This window comes from Ailuropoda melanoleuca, chromosome 1 (genome assembly GCF_002007445.2).
Source record: "Ailuropoda melanoleuca isolate Jingjing chromosome 1, ASM200744v2, whole genome shotgun sequence".
Classification (NCBI taxonomy): Eukaryota; Metazoa; Chordata; class Mammalia; order Carnivora; family Ursidae; genus Ailuropoda; species Ailuropoda melanoleuca.
The window spans coordinates 13,504,346-13,523,814 of record NC_048218.1 but is presented as its reverse complement, the minus strand read 5'-3'; the positions used below and the strand labels follow the sequence as shown (position 1 = coordinate 13,523,814).

The following is a 19,469-nucleotide window of genomic DNA, read 5'->3' as shown; positions in this document are numbered from 1 at the left end:
AAAAAATGCTGAAAGGAAAAATGGAAAAATCCATAATTTTAGCTATCGATTTCATAACATTATCTTGGTAACTGATAGAACTAAGTAGACAGAAAATCACTACATTTATGGAAACGAACAAATCAACCCAACTGACCGGATAGGCACAGACAAAGTATTATACCCAACAGTGGTAGAATGTACATAGCGTCCACATGCATCTGGGATCCTCCAAGATCTATCATAAACTGGGCTATAAAATAAGTTCTAATAAATTAAATTCAATAAATTAAAAGGAATAAAATCTACTGACATTAAATGAAGCATCAGGAACACAGAAATATCTGGAAAATCTCCAAAACAACACAATCTCAATTTCATGGATCAAATATGAAACATAATGAAAGTTAAAATAAAATTTTGAAAGAATTAAAATGACAATAGAAAAGATACTACAAATTGTGGGATTATACGTCAGCAGCGACTACAGAGTAATTGATGGCTTTAAATGCATATATTAGAAGAGAAGAAAGTTTTAAAGTTAACAATTAAGGTTTTAACTTAAAAGCTAGAAAAAGAAGAACAAACTTAATCCAACTATGTAGAAGAAGGGAATAAAACAGATTAAAACAGAAATCAATGAAATAGAGAAAAAGAATAAGAGCAGTGAAACTAACGTGTGCTTTTCCAAAAGTTTTAATTTAAATTGATAATTTAAAAAGATCAAAATTTACATTATCAATATCTGGAATAAAAGAGTTGACATCACCACAGATCTGACAGACATGATTAACATATACAGGGATGGATGAATAATTTTGTAACAATAAATTCAATAACTTGGATGAAATAGAAAAATCTCTTGAAACACTCATAATTAAAACTAGTACAAAACAAATATAAAATCTAAATAGCCTATATCTTTAAAACATACACATATTTTTAAGTGTTCATACACACACACACACACACACACACCCCCAAACACTCAAGCCAAGATGGCTTAAATGATACATTATATCAAATATTGAATTTAAAAGTATCTATTTCATATTGAAGAAGGGGGAACATTTTTCCATGACAATTCATGAGACCAATATTACCAGAGATGTTGTAAGAAATATTTGTGTAATAAATCTGTGCCAAATTAAAGTTAAACTAGGAATGCGAAATTTGTTTACCATGAGATAATATATTTCACCATATGGATGGAACAAATAAGGCAAAGGATATCAACAATCATCCCAACAGATGCAGAAAAAACATTTAAAGAAATTAATTCAGGGGTGCCTGGGTGGCTCAGTTAAGTGTCTGCCTTTGGCTCAGGTCGTGATCCTGGAGTCCTGGGATCAAGCCCTGCATTGGACTCCCCGCTCAGTGGGGAGCCTGCATCTCCCTCTAACTCTGCCATCCTCTTCCTTGTGTTCTCTCACTTGCTCTCTGTCAAATAAATGAATTCAGTCTTTTAAAAAAATTAATTCATACTCATGTTCCCCAAAGATAACCACTATTCTTATTTCTATCACCCATAATTAGTTTTGCCTGTTCTTTAACTTCCTATAATTTGATACAAATAAGGCATATGGTCTGTATATTTGGTACCATCATCCTAGATACAAAATATTTTGTTCACTGACTTAAGGTCCCTGGGTTCCAAGCTACCAGAGTAAATACCTTGACACCCATTTACACAATAAGTTAATAATTAAGAAATATTATGCAAAACTACATTGGTATCCATCACATTCTAGATCACTAATTTGTATCAGGAACAAGATACGTGGGCAGGAATAAATACATATGATGTTCAGTTCTGCACAATTTCAATAAAAATCCTTCAAATTTACCTTTCTGAGAATTGGTTTAATTTGGCATAGCTAAAATAGAAATTAAAATGATTAACCTATAAATGTGTTGATTCATTAGAGTGGATAATTTATGCAAATACCAAGCAGAGCCCCAACATATATTTTATTAAGGAGAAATCATTTCCCTCTTCTCTTCATATTTCCTTGGAAGAATGATCACCAACTTTACCCAGTCACTGGTTCGGAAAGTAAAGTTAGCACTTCATAATGGATTGACTTTTTCACTTTGTGGAGGAAGGACAGACACCAACACAAGAGCAAGAAATCCTTGCCTCTGTTTGCTTTTAGAAAGCCTGCAGTTAGGGACCAGGGTGGAGAATGCCAGTCTGTCATACTGAGCTACTAAGTATAATCCCTACATGGATCTTTTATCATTGATGGGCCTGCTACATTCAAGAGTAGTAAATGAGGGCACCTGGGGGGCTCAGCCATTAAGCGTCTGCCTTCGGCTCAGGTCATGATCCCAGGGTCCTTGGATCGAGCCCCACATCGGGCTCCCTGCTATGGGAAGCCTACTCTTGCCTCTCCCACTCCCCCTGCTTGCGCTCCCTCTCTCGCTGTGTCTCTCTGTCAAATAAATAAATAAAATCTTTAAAAAAAGAAAGAGTAGTAAATGAAAGAATAGTAGCTACTGTTTCTTTATGTTTTATTGCCATTTCTTTATATTTTTAGTGACTAATTAAGACTATCAATAAATAAAGGAAATAAAAGGAGCAATCCATCCCGGGGAGCATCATTGAAAGTCAGTGAAGCTACCAGGATCGAGGCCATATTATTCAGCATGCGTTTGGGCCACACGTGTGTTTTGTATGGTGTTTTTGTACGCTGACCACCACCTTCTGGCAACAGGGACTCTGCAAGGAGATGACTAGAGTCTGACACACTCAAAACGCTCACTGAGACCTCAAAATGAGGTGTTCTTTGCTGTGGGGATATCAGACTACCAGGCATATCAAGCAGCTACATAGAGAGATTCTTATCTATGAGTGAAAATTAGTACAAACACGGCGCAGGGGGGAATCATATCTGTATAGAGGCACACGTTTCAGTGTAGACTCTCAGTCCAGAGAAAATTGCGGTAGAAAATACAATATTTGGTGGGCAATAGTGCTACTGTTTTTACCCAGTGACCTGGACCAAACACTGAATTTTCCTCAAATGACACTTAACGTTAGACTAACGCAGAGCATAGTCGCTCTTGGAGCTGTGCGTGAAAATACTTTTACACAGTCGCTCTTTGGAAAAACCATTAGCCATGACTTACCTGTTTCGCCACATCCGTTCAATAGCCACAAGGGCAGCAGTATCACTCTCTCTTTCTCTCTGTCTCTCTCTCTCTCCCTCCCCGCCTCTCCCCCCACCACCACGTATGCACACATACATTCCCAAGAAGATGCAAATGATCGAAAGGAATATTTATAACAAGCACTATATATTGTGAAAGTTATTACTTTATCGAAAAACAAAACTAGAAATTTTTCCACATGAAAAATTTTAATATTACACATAAACAAACATATAACAATAACAAAATATCAAAGCCTTGTCCCCCCCCCCATTGATAAGAAATTCCACGAATCAGTGCAGTTATGACCCATGGTCATTAAAGATTAGATTGGGTCCAATTTGGACAGACAATAGCAATATTTGTATAACATTTCCACAGGGAAAATTTCATTTTCTGTGTGGGAGAAATTACACTGATGTAGTCAAGATCTGTCTGCTAATAATGTTTCTACCAAGAAGGACACTACATAACATTTTGTCACAATAATGTGTTTATATATTTTATTTACAAAAATATACTCACAAAGACACATATTTAGAGGGAAACATTTTGAGTGGATAAAAAATTATTCCATTTGTTGGTTTGTTTGTGTTAAAATCCAATTTCCTTATTTGAGTTTCTTATCAAGGCAGATGAAGTCAGTGACATAAAGATTTTGCGTCCTCAATCCTCTGATAATTAGGACAGAGCTGAATGAGATACAGAGGGTCTCCCAAATTCCCTTCCTACTCTACTTTAATCTTCATTCTATTCTTTAATCTCATCACTGTTACTTAAGCCACACAACACTATCTGACTCTGGCCTAGAACCAGAGTTAAAACTGTACTATGGAGGGCAATATAATTTTAGAAGGTCAAAGAGAAAAAAGAATTATGGTCAAAAGCAAGTCAATTGAAATCATTGAAAACGTTCCCTGTGTTATATGGTACCTGGTTATAGAATTTTAAGGTGAAGATTTGTTATGAAAGAGAGCTTTGTAAGTGTGACTCTACCATCTTATTAAAGGTCTTCAGTTGGTTAAAGCAATCCTCCTGAATGCCTTCAGGCGTTCGGCTCTGGTCGTGAAACAACACGCTAATTAGATGAGGCATAAAAATAGCCAAGGACATGAGCACATGTGGTGGGGCCCCCTCATCCTGAGGCATATAAAAGGCCCTCAGCAAGGAGAAATCCACACTGAAGTAACACTTCTCCTCTCCTTCTCTACCCAAGCACAACCTCAACAACCAACACCATGTGTGGCAGCTACTACGGAAACTCCTGCGGGGGCTGCGGCTATGGAGGCTGCGGCTATGGAGGCTGCGGCTATGGAGGCTGCGGCTATGGAGGCTGCGGCTATGGAGGCTGCGGCTATGGAGGCTGCGGCTATGGAGGCTGCGGCTATGGAGGCTGCGGCTATGGAGGCTGCGGCTATGGAGGCTGCGGCTATGGAGGCTGCGGCTATGGAGGCTGCGGCTATGGAGGCTGCGGCTATGGAGGCTGCGGCTATGGAGGCTGCGGCTATGGAGGCTGCGGCTATGGAGGCTGCGGCTATGGAGGCTGCGGCTATGGAGGCTGCGGCTATGGAGGCTGCGGCTATGGAGGCTGCGGCTATGGAGGCTGCGGCTATGGAGGCTGCGGCTATGGAGGCTGCGGCTATGGAGGCTGCGGCTATGGAGGCTGCGGCTATGGAGGCTGCGGCTATGGAGGCTGCGGCTATGGAGGCTGCGGCTATGGAGGCTGCGGCTATGGAGGCTGCGGCTATGGAGGCTGCGGCTATGGAGGCTGCGGCTATGGAGGCTGCGGCTATGGAGGCTGCGGCTATGGAGGCTGCGGCTATGGAGGCTGCGGCTATGGAGGCTGCGGCTATGGAGGCTGCGGCTATGGAGGCTGCGGCTATGGAGGCCTGGGCTGTGGCTATGGCTCCAGCTATGGCTGTGGCTTCCGCAGACTGGGCTGTGGCTACGGCTGTGGCTCTGGCTGTGGCTACGGCTGTGGCTCTGGCTGTGGCTACGGATATCGCTCCCACTCGCTCTGTGGCTATGGATGTGGCTCCGGCTACGGCTCTGGCTTTGGCTGCTACTAACTGAGGTCACCAGGGGAGACTGTCACCCTCCACACCTGGTCGTGGGATTCACCAGTTCGGAGCCCCACACGTTCTGAGCCTTTCCCTTGGGTGATGATAGCCTGCATGCTGAAAGTCTAGCATGGTCCGTTGTCGCCTACAGCCTAACCTACAGATTCCCCGAATTAACGCAGGAAGTGGGAGATGGTGAAATTCACCTGTGACCCCCGCAGTTCTGTTTTCATCAGGATGATGGTGTCAGAGCAACTGCCTCAATGATATTCAGGCTGGAGCTCGTTTCTGTGTTGACCTAATAAACTTGTTCAATCCAAACAGTAACCCTGGTTTTATGTCAGTCATTTGACGTCCCAAATGTCTTACTGAAATTTTTTGGTTTCAGTTTACAAGAAAGTGAACAACGATCTCCTTAGGGAGCTATTTCCCTAATATTTTCTAGGTCAGCTTCTTGACCAATTCCTTTGTCAATGGTTCTTAGGAAAGTAATTTATTTTTGGTAAACTTCTGTTTCCTCCTCTGGTACTGAGGGAATAATATTTGTTATGTTGGGTAACTCTTCACAACAAATGCAATATTATTTTATGAATTATAAATTAAGCTTCGTGCAGTATATGGTAAATAATTAAGAAAAATAATAACTTCCCAATTTTATATTCATGGATGTGGTAATATTCTTCTCTACTTTGAATCTTTAAAAAAATATTTTAATAAAAGAAACAACCTAAGGAATATTTTTATAGTCTATTACTTCTTAAGGTAGTAGTAGACTAAAACCATTTGGCACATACACTGGGCCATAATAACTAGGTAAAAATAGCATTTCAGACAGTTTCAGGTCTCACAATTCAGTAACCAAGATGTTTGCCAGGTGTTTGATCTCATCTGGGTCTCAACTAAGAAAGGGTCTTTCTTCAAGCTCACATACTTAGCAAAATTCAATTCCTCAACATTAACTGTTGCTTGACATTAACTGTGGCAAGAGGCCTTTGCAGAATGTCTGCAGGAGACTACCCTCAGCTCCAAAGCTGCCCATAGCCCCTTGCCATGTGGATTCCCACATACGGTTGCTGGATTTCTCATAGCCAGGCAGGAAGGGGAGAGAGACTCCAACAAGAAAGGTGCTACAATTCCATACGATTTTATGCAACATAATCACATAGACATGTTGATACATATTTTACTACCTTTGCTATATTTTATTTATTAGAGGTAAATCACAAGTTTTGCTCACACTCAAAAAGAGGGGATCATACAAGGCATTGACATACAGAGGCAGAAATCATAATTATCTGTCTACCACCAATATCGATGGTGTACATCCTTCCTAATAGGAAATGAGAAGTTTTCATTCACCTCCGATGCTCTGGAACAATTTATAGCACATTCAGAGTATTTTGTCTCTAAAGATTTGGTAGAATTTCACTGAGAAAAATATCTGGATCTGGAATTTTTTGTGGGTCATTTCTTTACTTTTCTGTTTGTTCTATGAAAATTAATCTCTTTATAATTTCTAAATGTAATGGTATTCCCCTAAGAACGTAAGTTTTCAAATCTATATCCATAAAAATCAGCTAAGTAAATTTATATAATTTAAAAACTTCTTGTTTACATATTTCTTTCTTTCTTGCTATTTATTTTGCATATGCCTTTTCCCTTTTACCCTTGACCAAATTAGCAAGTGATTTAGAAATGTCAACCTTTTCAAATAATAGCATTTTGAATCATTTAAAAACTTTTTCTGTCTTTTCTCTACTTCATTAATTTCTGCTTATCTGTTTTTTATTATTTATTTAAAGTGTTTCCTTGTACTTTCTTTGGTTTGCTTAGTTGTTCTTTATGAAGTTTTTCTTAACTGGGATGTTAAGTTATTTATGTTATTTCTTTCATTTTCACTGACAAAAAGTGTTTAGTACTATGATTTTTTCTCTAATTACTGCTTGAATTTTTTTCATTCTATTAACTACTATTTTCATTACTGCTATTTATTTTAAAATGCTATAACCTGGGGCACCTGGGTGGCTCAGTGAGTTGAGCATTCAACTCTTGGTTTCAGCTCAGGTCGTGATCTCAGGGGATTGAACCTGTGTCAGGCTCCACACTCAGTGGGGAGTCTGCTTGAGATTCTGTCTGCCCCTCCCCCCCCCCGGTGCTTGTTTGTGCTCTCTTTCTCTATCTCAAATAAATAAATCTTTTAAAAAATAAAATAAAATACTGTAATCTCATATTATATTTCCTTTTTCACAGGAGAGTTGTTTAACCAAAGATTTACTTTCCAGGTGAAGAAATTTTCTGTTCTTTGTTTTTGTTAACAATTTTTAATGGGCTAGCCCAGTGATGGGTATTAAAGAGGGCATGCATTGCATGGAGCACTGGGTGTTATAAGCAAACAACAAACCATGAAACATTACATCAAAAACTAATGATGTACTGTATGGTGACTAACATAACATAATAAAAAAAATTAAAAAAACAAACAATTTTTAGCTTTATTGGATAGAAATCAGAGAGTGAGCAGTATTTTTACTTTAAACATTTATTTTTTTCTTTGTGATTTAATATATGAATAATTTTTGCATATTTTCAGGAGAAGCTTGAGAAAGTTTATCCTGTACTATCAGTGAAGAGGTGTATATATATCCATAAAAGCTACCTTTTATTAATTATATTGCTTAGATGTTTCCTCTGCTTACTTACTTTTTCTACTTGATTCTGTTTTGTGAGAGTGGTATATTAAAGTCTTCCATTTTTAGTGTGTTTCTATCTACATCTCATTGATAGATAGATGATACAGATAGAAATAAAGATAGAGATGGACATATGAATTCTTCATAAAAACAGTTTCTGTGTTTTGGGTATGAAAATTAAATACTAAAAAAACAAAAACAAAAAGAAAAAAAAATATAAGTGTAACATACCTCTGCTCAGTATCACTTCTGGAGAAAAAAGATTGGGGTTCAAGTACCAAGGCTTCTGCCATTTTCTTAAGTTACACGTAAGAATGTGGCATAAATATTTAATAGAATTTTTCAGGGAAGACACCTAGACTTAGAGTTTTCTTTTTGGAAAAGCATTTTTAATTAATTCCTTCTCTTTATTAGATACAGTGTTACTCAGATTGGGGTCAATTTTGGTAATTTGAATATTTAAAGGAAATTTTCCATTTCATCTGTATTGTGGAATTTAATAGGATCAAGATGCTTCTAATACACAAAATTACTATCATACCCATCATACCAAGAAACAAGAAAATTACAACTTGAATGAGAAAAGATAATTAACTGACCCTAACACTAATCAGGTTTTCCATTTGTATAATACAAATTTTACAGTAACTGTCACAAAAATGTTTCAACAATCAAATTCTCTTGAAATAAAAGACTTGAAAGTAAAAGAATGGAAATACATATACATATTATGCAAATAGCAACTATTAAGAAAGCTGGAGTGGCTATAACAATATCAGATTAAATATACTTTTAAGCCAAAAACATTTAATAGAGATAAAGGGAGACATTTTGAGATAAGTAGGGTAATCTTTCAGAAAGATATAATGTATGCACTGGTGTTAAATCCACTTGGTGCTAACAACAGAGCACCAAAATAAACAAATCAAAAAAATTGACAGAATTGAAAGAAAAAAAAAAGGACTGCATTAATAATAATTGAAGGTGTCAAAATCTCACTTTGAATAATGGATACAGCAACTACATAAAAGGTTATAATATACATAAACTTGGAAAAAAACACTATAAACCAGCTAGAAACTAACACTCCTCTAGACAGCATTTTACCCAATTGCAAGAAAACACAAGTTTCTTTTAAGTACACATATAGAATGTTCTCCAAGATAGATCATATGTTAGGCCAAAAACAAGAGCCAATGAATTTAAAATAATTGAAATTGCACATAGTCCCATGTGCTATCTTCAGCTTATCGAAGAAAACATATCTACCTAATTCTCTTGGCTAGATGCTTTTAGAAAACATGCATTTGGGGGCAGGTTAGGATTTTGGCCACCCTCATAATCTGGTCTCTATTCAGAAAGTAATTTTGATGGACCTATTGTCAGTCTGAATTTTACCAAATTCCACCATTACTTCCTAAAATACTGACAGATATTACTGATTTATATTTTATTATTGCTGACATTATTGTTATTTAGTAGTAATAAATTGAGTGAATTAAGGGAAGTTATTATAAACAGCTTTACTGAACAGATTATTAGGGTCAGGGATACACTTCGCCTATGTTTTGGATCAGACTTAAATTTACATAATTTTTGTCCACATAAACCACTGCCTTGTTACAAAACAGGCAAGCAGATGATTTCCAAGATGCAAGCAGAGATTCGCCTCTTGAAAACTTCACTGAAATAAACTTCAAATTCTATATCTTCTTCAGTATTTTTCACAGGACTAGAACAAATAATACTAAAATTTGTATGAACCACAAAAGACCCTGAATAACCAAAGCAAACTTGAAAAAGAAAAACAAAACTGGAGGTATCACAATTCCTAACTTTAAGTTATTTACAAAGCTATAGTAATCAAAACAGTATGGTACTGGCACGAAAGTAGACACCTTAATCAATGGAACAGAATAGAAAGCCCGGAAATAAACCCATAATTATATGATCAATTAATATTTGACAAAGGAGGAAAGAATATGCAATGGGAAAAAGTCTCTTCAACAAATGGTCTTGGGAAAACTGGCCAGCCACATGTCGAAGAATGAAACTGGACCACTTTCTTACATCATATACAAAAATAAACTCAAAATGGATTAAGGGACTAAATATGAGACCTGAAATTATAAAAATCCTAGAAGAGAGAACAGCCAGTAATGTCTTTGACATTAGTCGTACAAACATTTTTCTAGATATGTCTCCTGAAGCAAAGGAAACAAAAGCAAAATGAAATTATTAGGACTACCTCAAAATAAAAATCTTCTGCATAGCAAAGGAAACAATCAGAAAAATCTAAAAGACAACCTACTGAATGGGAGAAGATATTTGCAAATGACATATCCAATAAAGAATTAGTATCAAAATATGTCAAAAATTTATACAACTCAACACCAAAAGAACAAATAATCCGATTTAAAATTGGCAGAAGACATGAACAGACATTTCTCCAAAGAAGACCTAAGGATAGCCAACAGACACATCAAGAAATGCTCAACATCACCCATCAACAGAAAAATGCAAATCCAAACTGCAATGAGATATCACCTCACACCTGTCAGAATGGCTAAAATCAAAAACAAAAGAAACCACAAGTATTGGTGAAGATGTGGAGAAAAATGAACACTCATGCACTGTTGGTGGGAATGCAAACTGGTACAGCCACTCTGGAAAACAGTATGGAGTTTCTTCAAAAAGTTAAAAATAGAACTACCATATGATCTAGTAATTTCACTACTGAGTATTCACCTGAAAAATACAAAAACACTAATTCAAAAAGATAAAGCACCCCTGTGTTTATGGCTGCATTACTTACAATAGCCAAATTATGGGAACACCCCAGGTGTTTATGGATAGATGAATGGATAAAGAAGATGTGGTATAGATATACAACAGGATATTATTCAGCCATAAAAAAAGAATGAAATCTTTGCATTTGCAAAGACATGGATGCAGCTAGAAAGTATAATGCTAAGTGAAATAAGTCAGTAAAAGACAAATACCGTATGATTTCACTCATACATGGAATTTAAGAAACAAAATAAACAAAAAAAAAAAAAAAAAAAGAGAGAGAGAGAGAGAGAGAGAAATAAGCCAAGAAACAGTAACTGTTGAGAACAAACTGATAGTTACCAGAGGGAAGGTGGATGGGGGGATGGGTGAAATAGGTGAGGGGATTAAGGAGCACACTTGCTGTGATGAGCACTGGGTGGTATGAAATTGTTGAATCACGATATTGTTCACCTAAAACAAGTATGACACTGTATGTTAACTATACTGGAATTATAATAAAACAAAACAAATAAAAAATTAATGCACTATATGAATAACTCTATTCAACCACACATCTAACCAAAAGGGTCAACAACCACACACACACACACACACACACACACACGCACAGAAGAAATCTAAATAAATAAATATGCACAAACTGTTGTGGGTATCAAACACTACTTTTTTTTAATTAAAATATTTTATTTATTTATTTGAGAGAGAAAGTGTGCACAGGAAAGAGCACAAGCGGGGGATGGCAGTGGGCAGAGGGAGAAGCAGACTCCCTGCTGAGCAGGGAGCCTGATGTGGGACTCGATCCCAGGAGCCTGGGATCATGACCTGAGCCAAAGGCAGACGCTTAACCAACTGAGCCACCCAGGTGCCCTGCAAACACTACTTTTAATGAAAAATGAATTTAGACATTTTTCCCAAATGGAAATGGTGAATATTGTTTGTGTTCAATCATGCAATAGTAAAGATCAAATGAATATTTTTCTCAATTGTTGAAAACACGTGATTTCAATCAAAAAAGTTCTTACGTTACATGGTAGTCTAAGATTTGACAGTCATTATTTGAACAGACAATAACATGGTTACTGTAAAATAATGCAGGGGATACATATAGGACCTCATAGGAAAATTTCCTAAACAAATCAGTAATTTAGAATTTCTCAGAAGAAGCCAGAAGACCAGCATCCTCCATAGCAGCATGGACGGTAAGAGGCATTTTGATAGCCACCATAACCACATCCATAGCCACAGCCCAGGCCACCATAGTGGCTGTTGTAGAAGCTCACAGTGTAAGGGGAAGTCTCAGTTGAACAGCAGAATCAATTTCTAGGATTTTAACTTTATAATCTATACAGGGCCTGATATACCAACTGACTGGTATGTAGGGCAAACCACAAGCACTACTGGATTCACACTTCAAACTAATTGGCCTTCTAACCATCTTAAGAGTTCCTCATAACCAATATATCCAAGACAATTTTGCTGTGTGTCAGGATGCTTGTCATGAAATCATGTGCCTTTAATGAAAGGGTTTTCTCCTACTTTTGTGACTTGTTTACTCCCGATGTGAGATCTAAACTATATTACTAGCTACCATGAGATCATATAACCCGTACATGTTCCACTTCAAAATTCTTTTTCCTTTAATAACATCCTCCTTCCTAGCTGCATATACGCACCCTTGGGAGTAAAAGTAGGGTTTCAAAGATGTAAGGAAGGTTGGAAAATTTGTGGAGAAGACACGGCAGAAGTCACATAGACTACATAGAAAAGACATGGCAAGCTTCGGTTGTAAATATCTGAATGATTAATGTGTTTTATTGTGGGTTTTTGTGTTTTTTTATGGAGCAGTATTAGCCACTTTGGTTTATACTTCACATGTATATGCATCTATCATTTTGTACATGATCAAAAACCATGGTAGAATCCCTGAAGTTTAAATCCATGGACCATGTCTATAATTACTGTATTAGTAAGTTGAGCTTAAAAATATATTCCAGAAACTTTTAAAGATTTACTGACATCATGTAACTCGTGCTATGACACAATGAAATAGGTATGCCTCTTTTGGTATTCTTGCCCCAAATGTCTAGCCTCAACTTTGTTATAAGTAAACAAACAAACCCAAATTGAGCAACATACTACATAACACTTGACTTTTTAAACTGTTAATGCCATAAAAGTTAAGAAAAGACAGAAACTGTCACCAATTCGGGGGAGACTATAGAGATAAGACAGTCAAATGCCGAGTAAGATCTTGAATTGGGTCCTGGATCAGAAAAAGTACACTAGTGAAAAAAATGGCAAACCCAAATAAAATGTATATATTAGTTACGAATATTGTGCAAGGTTAATTTCTTAGTTTTGATTCTTAGTACTTGATTATGAAAGGTGTTAACATAGTTGTGTAAGTGGGTGAACGGTATATGGGAATGTTCTATATATTTTTTGCAGCTTTTGGTAACTGAAATTATTTTCAAAATTAAAGAATTTTAAAATGCTATTTGATTGCTTTGATTTGGCCATTTATTAATCTTTTCATGCATGCAAGACTCAATTACCTGTTAGGCACTACTGTGAGTGGTGGAAATGGAGCAGTGAACAGGACAGACAAGCTCCCTATTGTTATGGAGCTTAAATTCTAGACTGAGCAAGGGCAGGAAATGCAGGCAGATATTTGAAAGCAAATATGACACGTGAAGGAGATCATTTCTGATAGCGATAACAAATCAAGGCAAGGTAAGGTAAATTTAAAAAGAGCCCTGGTGAGAGATTACTTCAACCTGGATGGTCAAGGGAAGGGAAGAAAAGGTCCTAGCCATTTTTGCTATCACTTTCAAGGTATCAGCAACCCCCAAGCAGAAGTTTTAAGTTGGAAACAAATTTGGTACATCTGAAGAACAAAAAGACTACTAATTTCTGTATACTATAAAGAGAGGAAGAGTGTTCCAAGAGACACTCATAGATCTGGTCAAAGCTGTAACCGGGCAGCCCATAAAGGCTGTGTTTCTAAGCTTTGGGTTACTAGATATAGGAAATAAAAATTTGATTTTCAGATAAACATTTTTTTTGTATATGCATATCCCGTGTAATATTTAGGAAATTCAGTATTCTGAATTTCAACATTCTGAAATTCAAATTTAACTGGGTATCCAATGCAATCCAGCAACCTTAATGTGGAAAGGCAGTAAAGGATAAACCATGGGGAGGAACTTCATCTGACTTATGTCTAGTATGCTTTAAGATGTAGGAAAAAAAAAAAAAGAAAGAAAGAAAGTAAAAGAAAGAGAGAAGGAAAGAAAGGAAAGAAAGGAAGGAAGAAAGAAAGAAAGAAAGAAAGAAAGAAAGAAAGAAAGAAAGAAAGAAAGAAAGAAAGAATTGGGGTAATGAAGAATCTAGAATTTAATTTTATTACATTTTTGATGACTGTTAATCTAAGAGATGTCAAGTGATCATTTGGATACAACCAGAATTGGAAATGTGAATTGAGATTAATTGGCTAGAATAATGTATCCAAAGTAATCCTGAAAGAAAATTTATTTATTTTTTTTTGATTTTTATTTTTATTTTTTATTTTTATTATATTATGTTAGTCATCATACAGTACATCCCTGGTTTTTTATGTAAAGTTCGATGCTTCATTAGTTGCGTATAACACCCAGTGCACCATGCAATGCGTGCCCTCCTTACTAGCCATCACCAGCCAATCCCATTCCCCCACCCCCCTCCCCTCTGAAGCTCAGTTTGTTTCCCAGTCCATAGTCTCTCATGCTTCATTCCCCCTTCTGAATACCCCCCTTTCTTTATCCCTTTCTTCCCCTACCGATCTTCCTAGTTCTTATGTTCCATAGATGAGAGAAATCATATGATAATTGTCTTTCTCTTCTTGACTTATTTCACTTAGCATTATCTCCTCCAGTGCCGTCCATGTTGCAGCAAATGTTGAGAATTCATTCTTTTTGATAGCTGAATAGTATTCCATTGTATATATGGACCACAACTTCTTAATCCAGTCATCTGTTGAAGGACATCTCGGCTCCTTCCACGATTTAGCTATTGTGGACAATGCTGCTATGAACATTGGGATGCATATGGCCCTTCTCTGCACTACATCTGTCTCTTTGGGGTAAATACCCAGCATTGCAATGGCTGGGTCATAGGGTAGTTCAATTTTTAACTTTTTAAGGGACCTCCACACTGTTTTCCAGAGTGGCTGTACCAACTTGCATTCCCACCAACAATGTAGGAGGGATCCCCTTTCTCCACATCCTCTCCAGCAATTGTTGCTTCTTGCCTTGTCAATTTTTCCCATTCTATCTGGCGTAAGATGGTATCTCAGTGTGGTTTCGATTTGAATTTCCCTGATGGCTAATGATTTTGAACATTTTTTCATGTGTCTGTTAGCCATTTGTATGTCATCATTGAAAAAGTGTCTGTTCATATCTTCTGCCCATTTTATGATTTGTTTATTTGTTTCTCATATATTGAGTTTGANAGTTTGAGAAGTTCTTTGTAGATCTTGGATACCAGTCTTTTATCTGTAGCATCATTTGCAAATATATTCTCCCATTCCGTGGGCTGCATCTTAGTTTTTTTGACTGCTTCCTTGGCTGTGCAGAAGCTTTTTATCTTGATGAAGTCCCACAAGTTCATTTTATCTTTTGTTTCTCTTGCCTTTGGAGACGTGTCATGAGAAAGGTTGCTTTGGCCGATGTAGAGGTTGCTGCCTATGTTCTTCTCCAGGATTTTGATGGATTCCTGTCTCACATCGAGGTCTTTCATCCATTTGGAGTTTATCTTTGTGTATGGTGTGAGAGAGTGGTCAAGTTTCATTCTTTTGCATGTAGCTGTCCAATTTTCCCAGCACCATTTATTGAAGAGACTGTCTTTTTTCCATCGGATGTTTTTTCCTGCTTTATCAAAGATTAGTTGCCCAAAGAGCCGAGGCTCCATTTCTGGGTTCTGTATTCTGTTCCATTGGTCTATGGGTCTGTTTTTGTGCCAGTACCATGCTGTCTTTGTGATCACAGCTTTGTAGTACAGCTCAAAATCCGGGATTATGATGCCCCCGGGTTTGTTTTTCCTTTTCAACAGTTCCTTGGCAATTCGGGGCCTTTTCTGGTTCCATACAAATTTAAGGACTATTTGTTCCAGCTTTTTGAAAAATGTCATTGGTATTTTGATTGGGATAGCATTGAAAGTGTAGATTGCTCTGGGTAACCTGGACATTTTAACTATGTTAATTCTTCCGATCCATGAGCATGGAATATTTTTTCCATCTTTTTTGTCTTCTTCAAAGTCTTTCAAGAGTGATTTATAGTTTCTAGAATATAGATCCTTTATGTCTCTGGTTAAGTTAATTCCAAGGTAACGTATGGTTTTTGGTGCTATTGTAAATGGGATGGATTCCCTAATTTCTCTTTCTTCAGTCTCATTATTCGTGTATAGAAATGCAACTGATTTCTGAGCATTGATTTTGTATCCCGCCACATTACTGAATTGCTCTAGTTTAAATACTATATTGAATACTACAAAACTAATATAACACAGACTCTGTGTTCTCTACACTGGAGTTAAAAGAAAAAAACAATTTAAAAAAAAAGTGTTTAAACGTAAACTACAGGCAGGGCAAACACCTAGCTGGGCACCCTCACATTTGAAAACAAGATCTGAAGAAGACAAAAGAAAAAGGATATTAAAAGGAGCACCTACTGATACTGGAATTAAATCCAATGTGTGCAGTAGGTTGTAGGTAAGTGTCGGGGAGTCTTTCAGGAATGAAAAGAGAAACTGGTCAATTTGAATGCTACTCAGAATCTTAGTAAAATGAAGACTGGCTCTCTGGCTTTGACAAGATTGGAGTGTTGGTGATCCCCGCAGGAATGTTTTGGTGGAGTGGTGAGGACCAAAGACCGAAAGGTGTGAGGAAAGTTGTAAAGAGAAAGCTACCATGGAAATAGATGTGAAGTTATGCAATGAAACAGAAGAAAATGGGAGAGTAGCTGGAAAGGACCAAGGACACAAGAAGGGTTGTTTCATTCTGCTTTGGATCATGGAATGTACTTCAGAACTAAATATGGTTCAGAAAATCACAGTAGAAAACAAATTGTTAATGGAATCTCCTTGGGTATAAGCTCTCAGTTATGATCAGAGAGACAGCTCGGTTCTTCAGAAGAAACAAATTAGCTCCAGGAGGTAAACTCTATAGAGAAATAACCCCATAAATGCTATTATTAGGGACATTGTATTGCACAAAACAATAATGTCTTTTGTAGCTATATTAATCAAATACCAAAAAAAAAAAGTTAATTATAGTTTGTTTGTTTTTTTAACTGGTGCAATTTAGTAATATCAATTTCAGGTGATGTTCTAAGATCTTAGCCTAGAGGAAGACTGATCAACATGTTATTTAAATTAGTTTTTACTGAAAACTTATTCTAACTTATTACTTCATTGACTGTGATAGTTGAGGCTACTTTTAATTTCTGAATGGAAAATCTGAAAACGATACAGTGTAGACGCCCTCTCCTTCTAAGATCTCAGTCCAGTAAATGGTGACTAAAAGGACACAATAATATGCCCATTTTACAACAATGAAGCTACCAAAAGACACACATGGAAAGAACATTCAAAACACACACTAAATGAAAGGCCGAATGTGTTTGATCAGATCCTTAGTACGAAAACATTCTATTATTAAAAGGCATTTTTGTCTCCTTAGATATACTTAAAAAGTCAGATGAATTGGAAAATTTTAAAAAATCTTTTGTCTTCATTCTCATAATCTATGGAGAAGAGTTAACTAAAATATAGAGAGTTTTACTCCCTGTCTCGGCCTATGGTCATGAGGGGATGCATAAAAATAATAGTTTGACTCAGAAATATCATTAGAATAATAGAAATACACTGATGGATTACACATGACATGTGGATAATGACATCTCCCCACATACATTCTTATAAAGACACAAACGTGTATTTTTTTAACTGTCACATGGAACTATGTTCACTTTTCCAGTGCCTCCCAATGGGAAGAATTATCACATTAATGTGAATAAAAAAGAATAATGGTAGGTCTATGCCAGAGAATCCAGTATGATTGGTTACAAAGAGAATCATGACTGGGTATTTTGATAAAGGAAAAGACTTCTGTGTGATAACATTGATAAACGTAAATATGCGATGTTAAGCCTATTGGATAGTTTCTTAGAATATAATTCTAATATTAACGAGAATACTTATTTGCATAATTGTACGCTGAATGTAGAGAGAGAAAAGCAGAGCAACTGGATTCCAAGGAATAACTTATTTTGTAGTTCTTTGGTAGAAATTAAATATAAATGGGAATTAGACTCATTGATACACATAGAAAAGGGTAATGCATCTTGCTCAGACTCAGTATTTTGGAAAATTTAATTGGATTATTATCAACATAATGGGGATGAAAGATACATTATGGTTTTAGTATAAAAAGGAACTGAATTCCTGCAGAAAACAATCAACTTGGATCAAAAAAAGAAATATTTGTGAGTCAATAGTAGTATTTTTCTTATGAAATATTAACAATGTTAGTGAAACCAGTGCCAAGAGCAAATAAGATTGAGACTAATAAATGTATTCTTTCTTGATATAAAGAATGGTTACAGGAGCTAAAGTTGAATTCTAATTTGGGGCTGGGCTGCAGAGGTGTGAGTGTGCCTCGTCTCGTTGAAGCCCTTGATTGGCTAAGCGGGAGTCCAAACACGGCGAGCTTCCCAAATACCTCTAAGACTTATTTTCTGGTTGAGGAACAACAAACTAATTAGATCAGTCATAAATTTAGCCAATGGCATGGCATATACGGGGGGTTACACCCACATCGAGGGTATATAAAAGGTCTCTGCAGGAGGCAGTTGTCCACACTGAAGTGACACTTCTCTTCTCCTTCTCTACCCAACCACAACCTCAACAAACAACACCATGTGTGGCAGCTACTACGGAGGCTGTGGCTATGGAGGCTGCGGTTATGGAGGCTGCGGTTATGGAGGCTGCGGCTATGGAGGCTGCGGCTATGGAGGCTGCGGCTATGGAGGCCTGGGCTGTGGCTATGGCTCCAGCTATGGCTGTGGCTTCCGCAGACTGGGCTGTGGCTATGGCTGTGGCTCTGGCTGTGGCTACGGCTATGGCTCCCGCTCTGTCTGTGGCTATGGATGTGGCTCCGGCTACGGCTCTGGCTTTGGCTGTTACTAACTGAGGTCGCCATGGGAGACTGGCACCCTCCACACCTGGACGTGGGATTCACCAGTTCGGAGCCCCACACGTTCTGAACTTTGCTGAAGACTTGCCTTCTGGAGCCCTTCCGGTCGGATACAGCAATCTTTTTCCTTCCTGTATTTAACTCATGAGAAGTGGGAGCATGTGAAACTCATCCTGAGAACTGTGTGGTCTCTCCTTGGAATGAAGCTGCCACAGATCCTCCCTCCTGATGTTCATGCAGGAACCATTTCTCTAATTTCCTAATAAACTCATTCAGTCTGGAGCAATAAACCTGGCTTTCTCATCATTTAAAGTCCAATATTGGTCATTTTGGCTTTTTTTCCCCCCTGGATGAATTAAAGGAAACAATTGCCTTGTTGGGGAGACGTCTTGTTTTACTATTCCTACTTCAGTTGTTCTACCAAATCCTTGATTTGCAACATTAAGGACGGAACAGACTTGAAGCCCCCATTTTTCTGCTTTGGTAAGGCACTGATATGTGTTATGCTGGTGTATTGTGAGGATGAAAACAGGTTATTTGTCGATTTTGTTAAGCATTGCCTGA

At 37.3% G+C, this 19,469-nt stretch overlaps 2 protein-coding genes across 2 annotated transcripts; both read left to right on the top strand.

The window, feature by feature from the left end:
• The first annotated feature begins 4,370 nt into the window (after nucleotides 1-4,370).
• On the top strand, nucleotides 4,371-5,201 carry LOC105240944 (keratin-associated protein 6-2). The gene has a single exon (XM_034655614.1). It carries the CDS (start codon nucleotides 4,371-4,373, stop codon nucleotides 5,199-5,201), a length of 831 nt encoding a protein of 276 aa, XP_034511505.1.
• A 121-nt stretch (nucleotides 5,202-5,322) lies between these two features.
• Nucleotides 5,323-19,182, top strand: LOC105240941 (keratin-associated protein 6-1-like). Its single transcript, XM_034655577.1, has 2 exons — nucleotides 5,323-5,387; nucleotides 18,577-19,182. The coding sequence occupies exons 1-2, from the start codon at nucleotides 5,323-5,325 to the stop codon at nucleotides 18,896-18,898; spliced, it is 387 nt and encodes a 128-aa protein (XP_034511468.1). The 3' UTR covers nucleotides 18,899-19,182.
• Nucleotides 19,183-19,469: the final 287 nt, after the last annotated feature.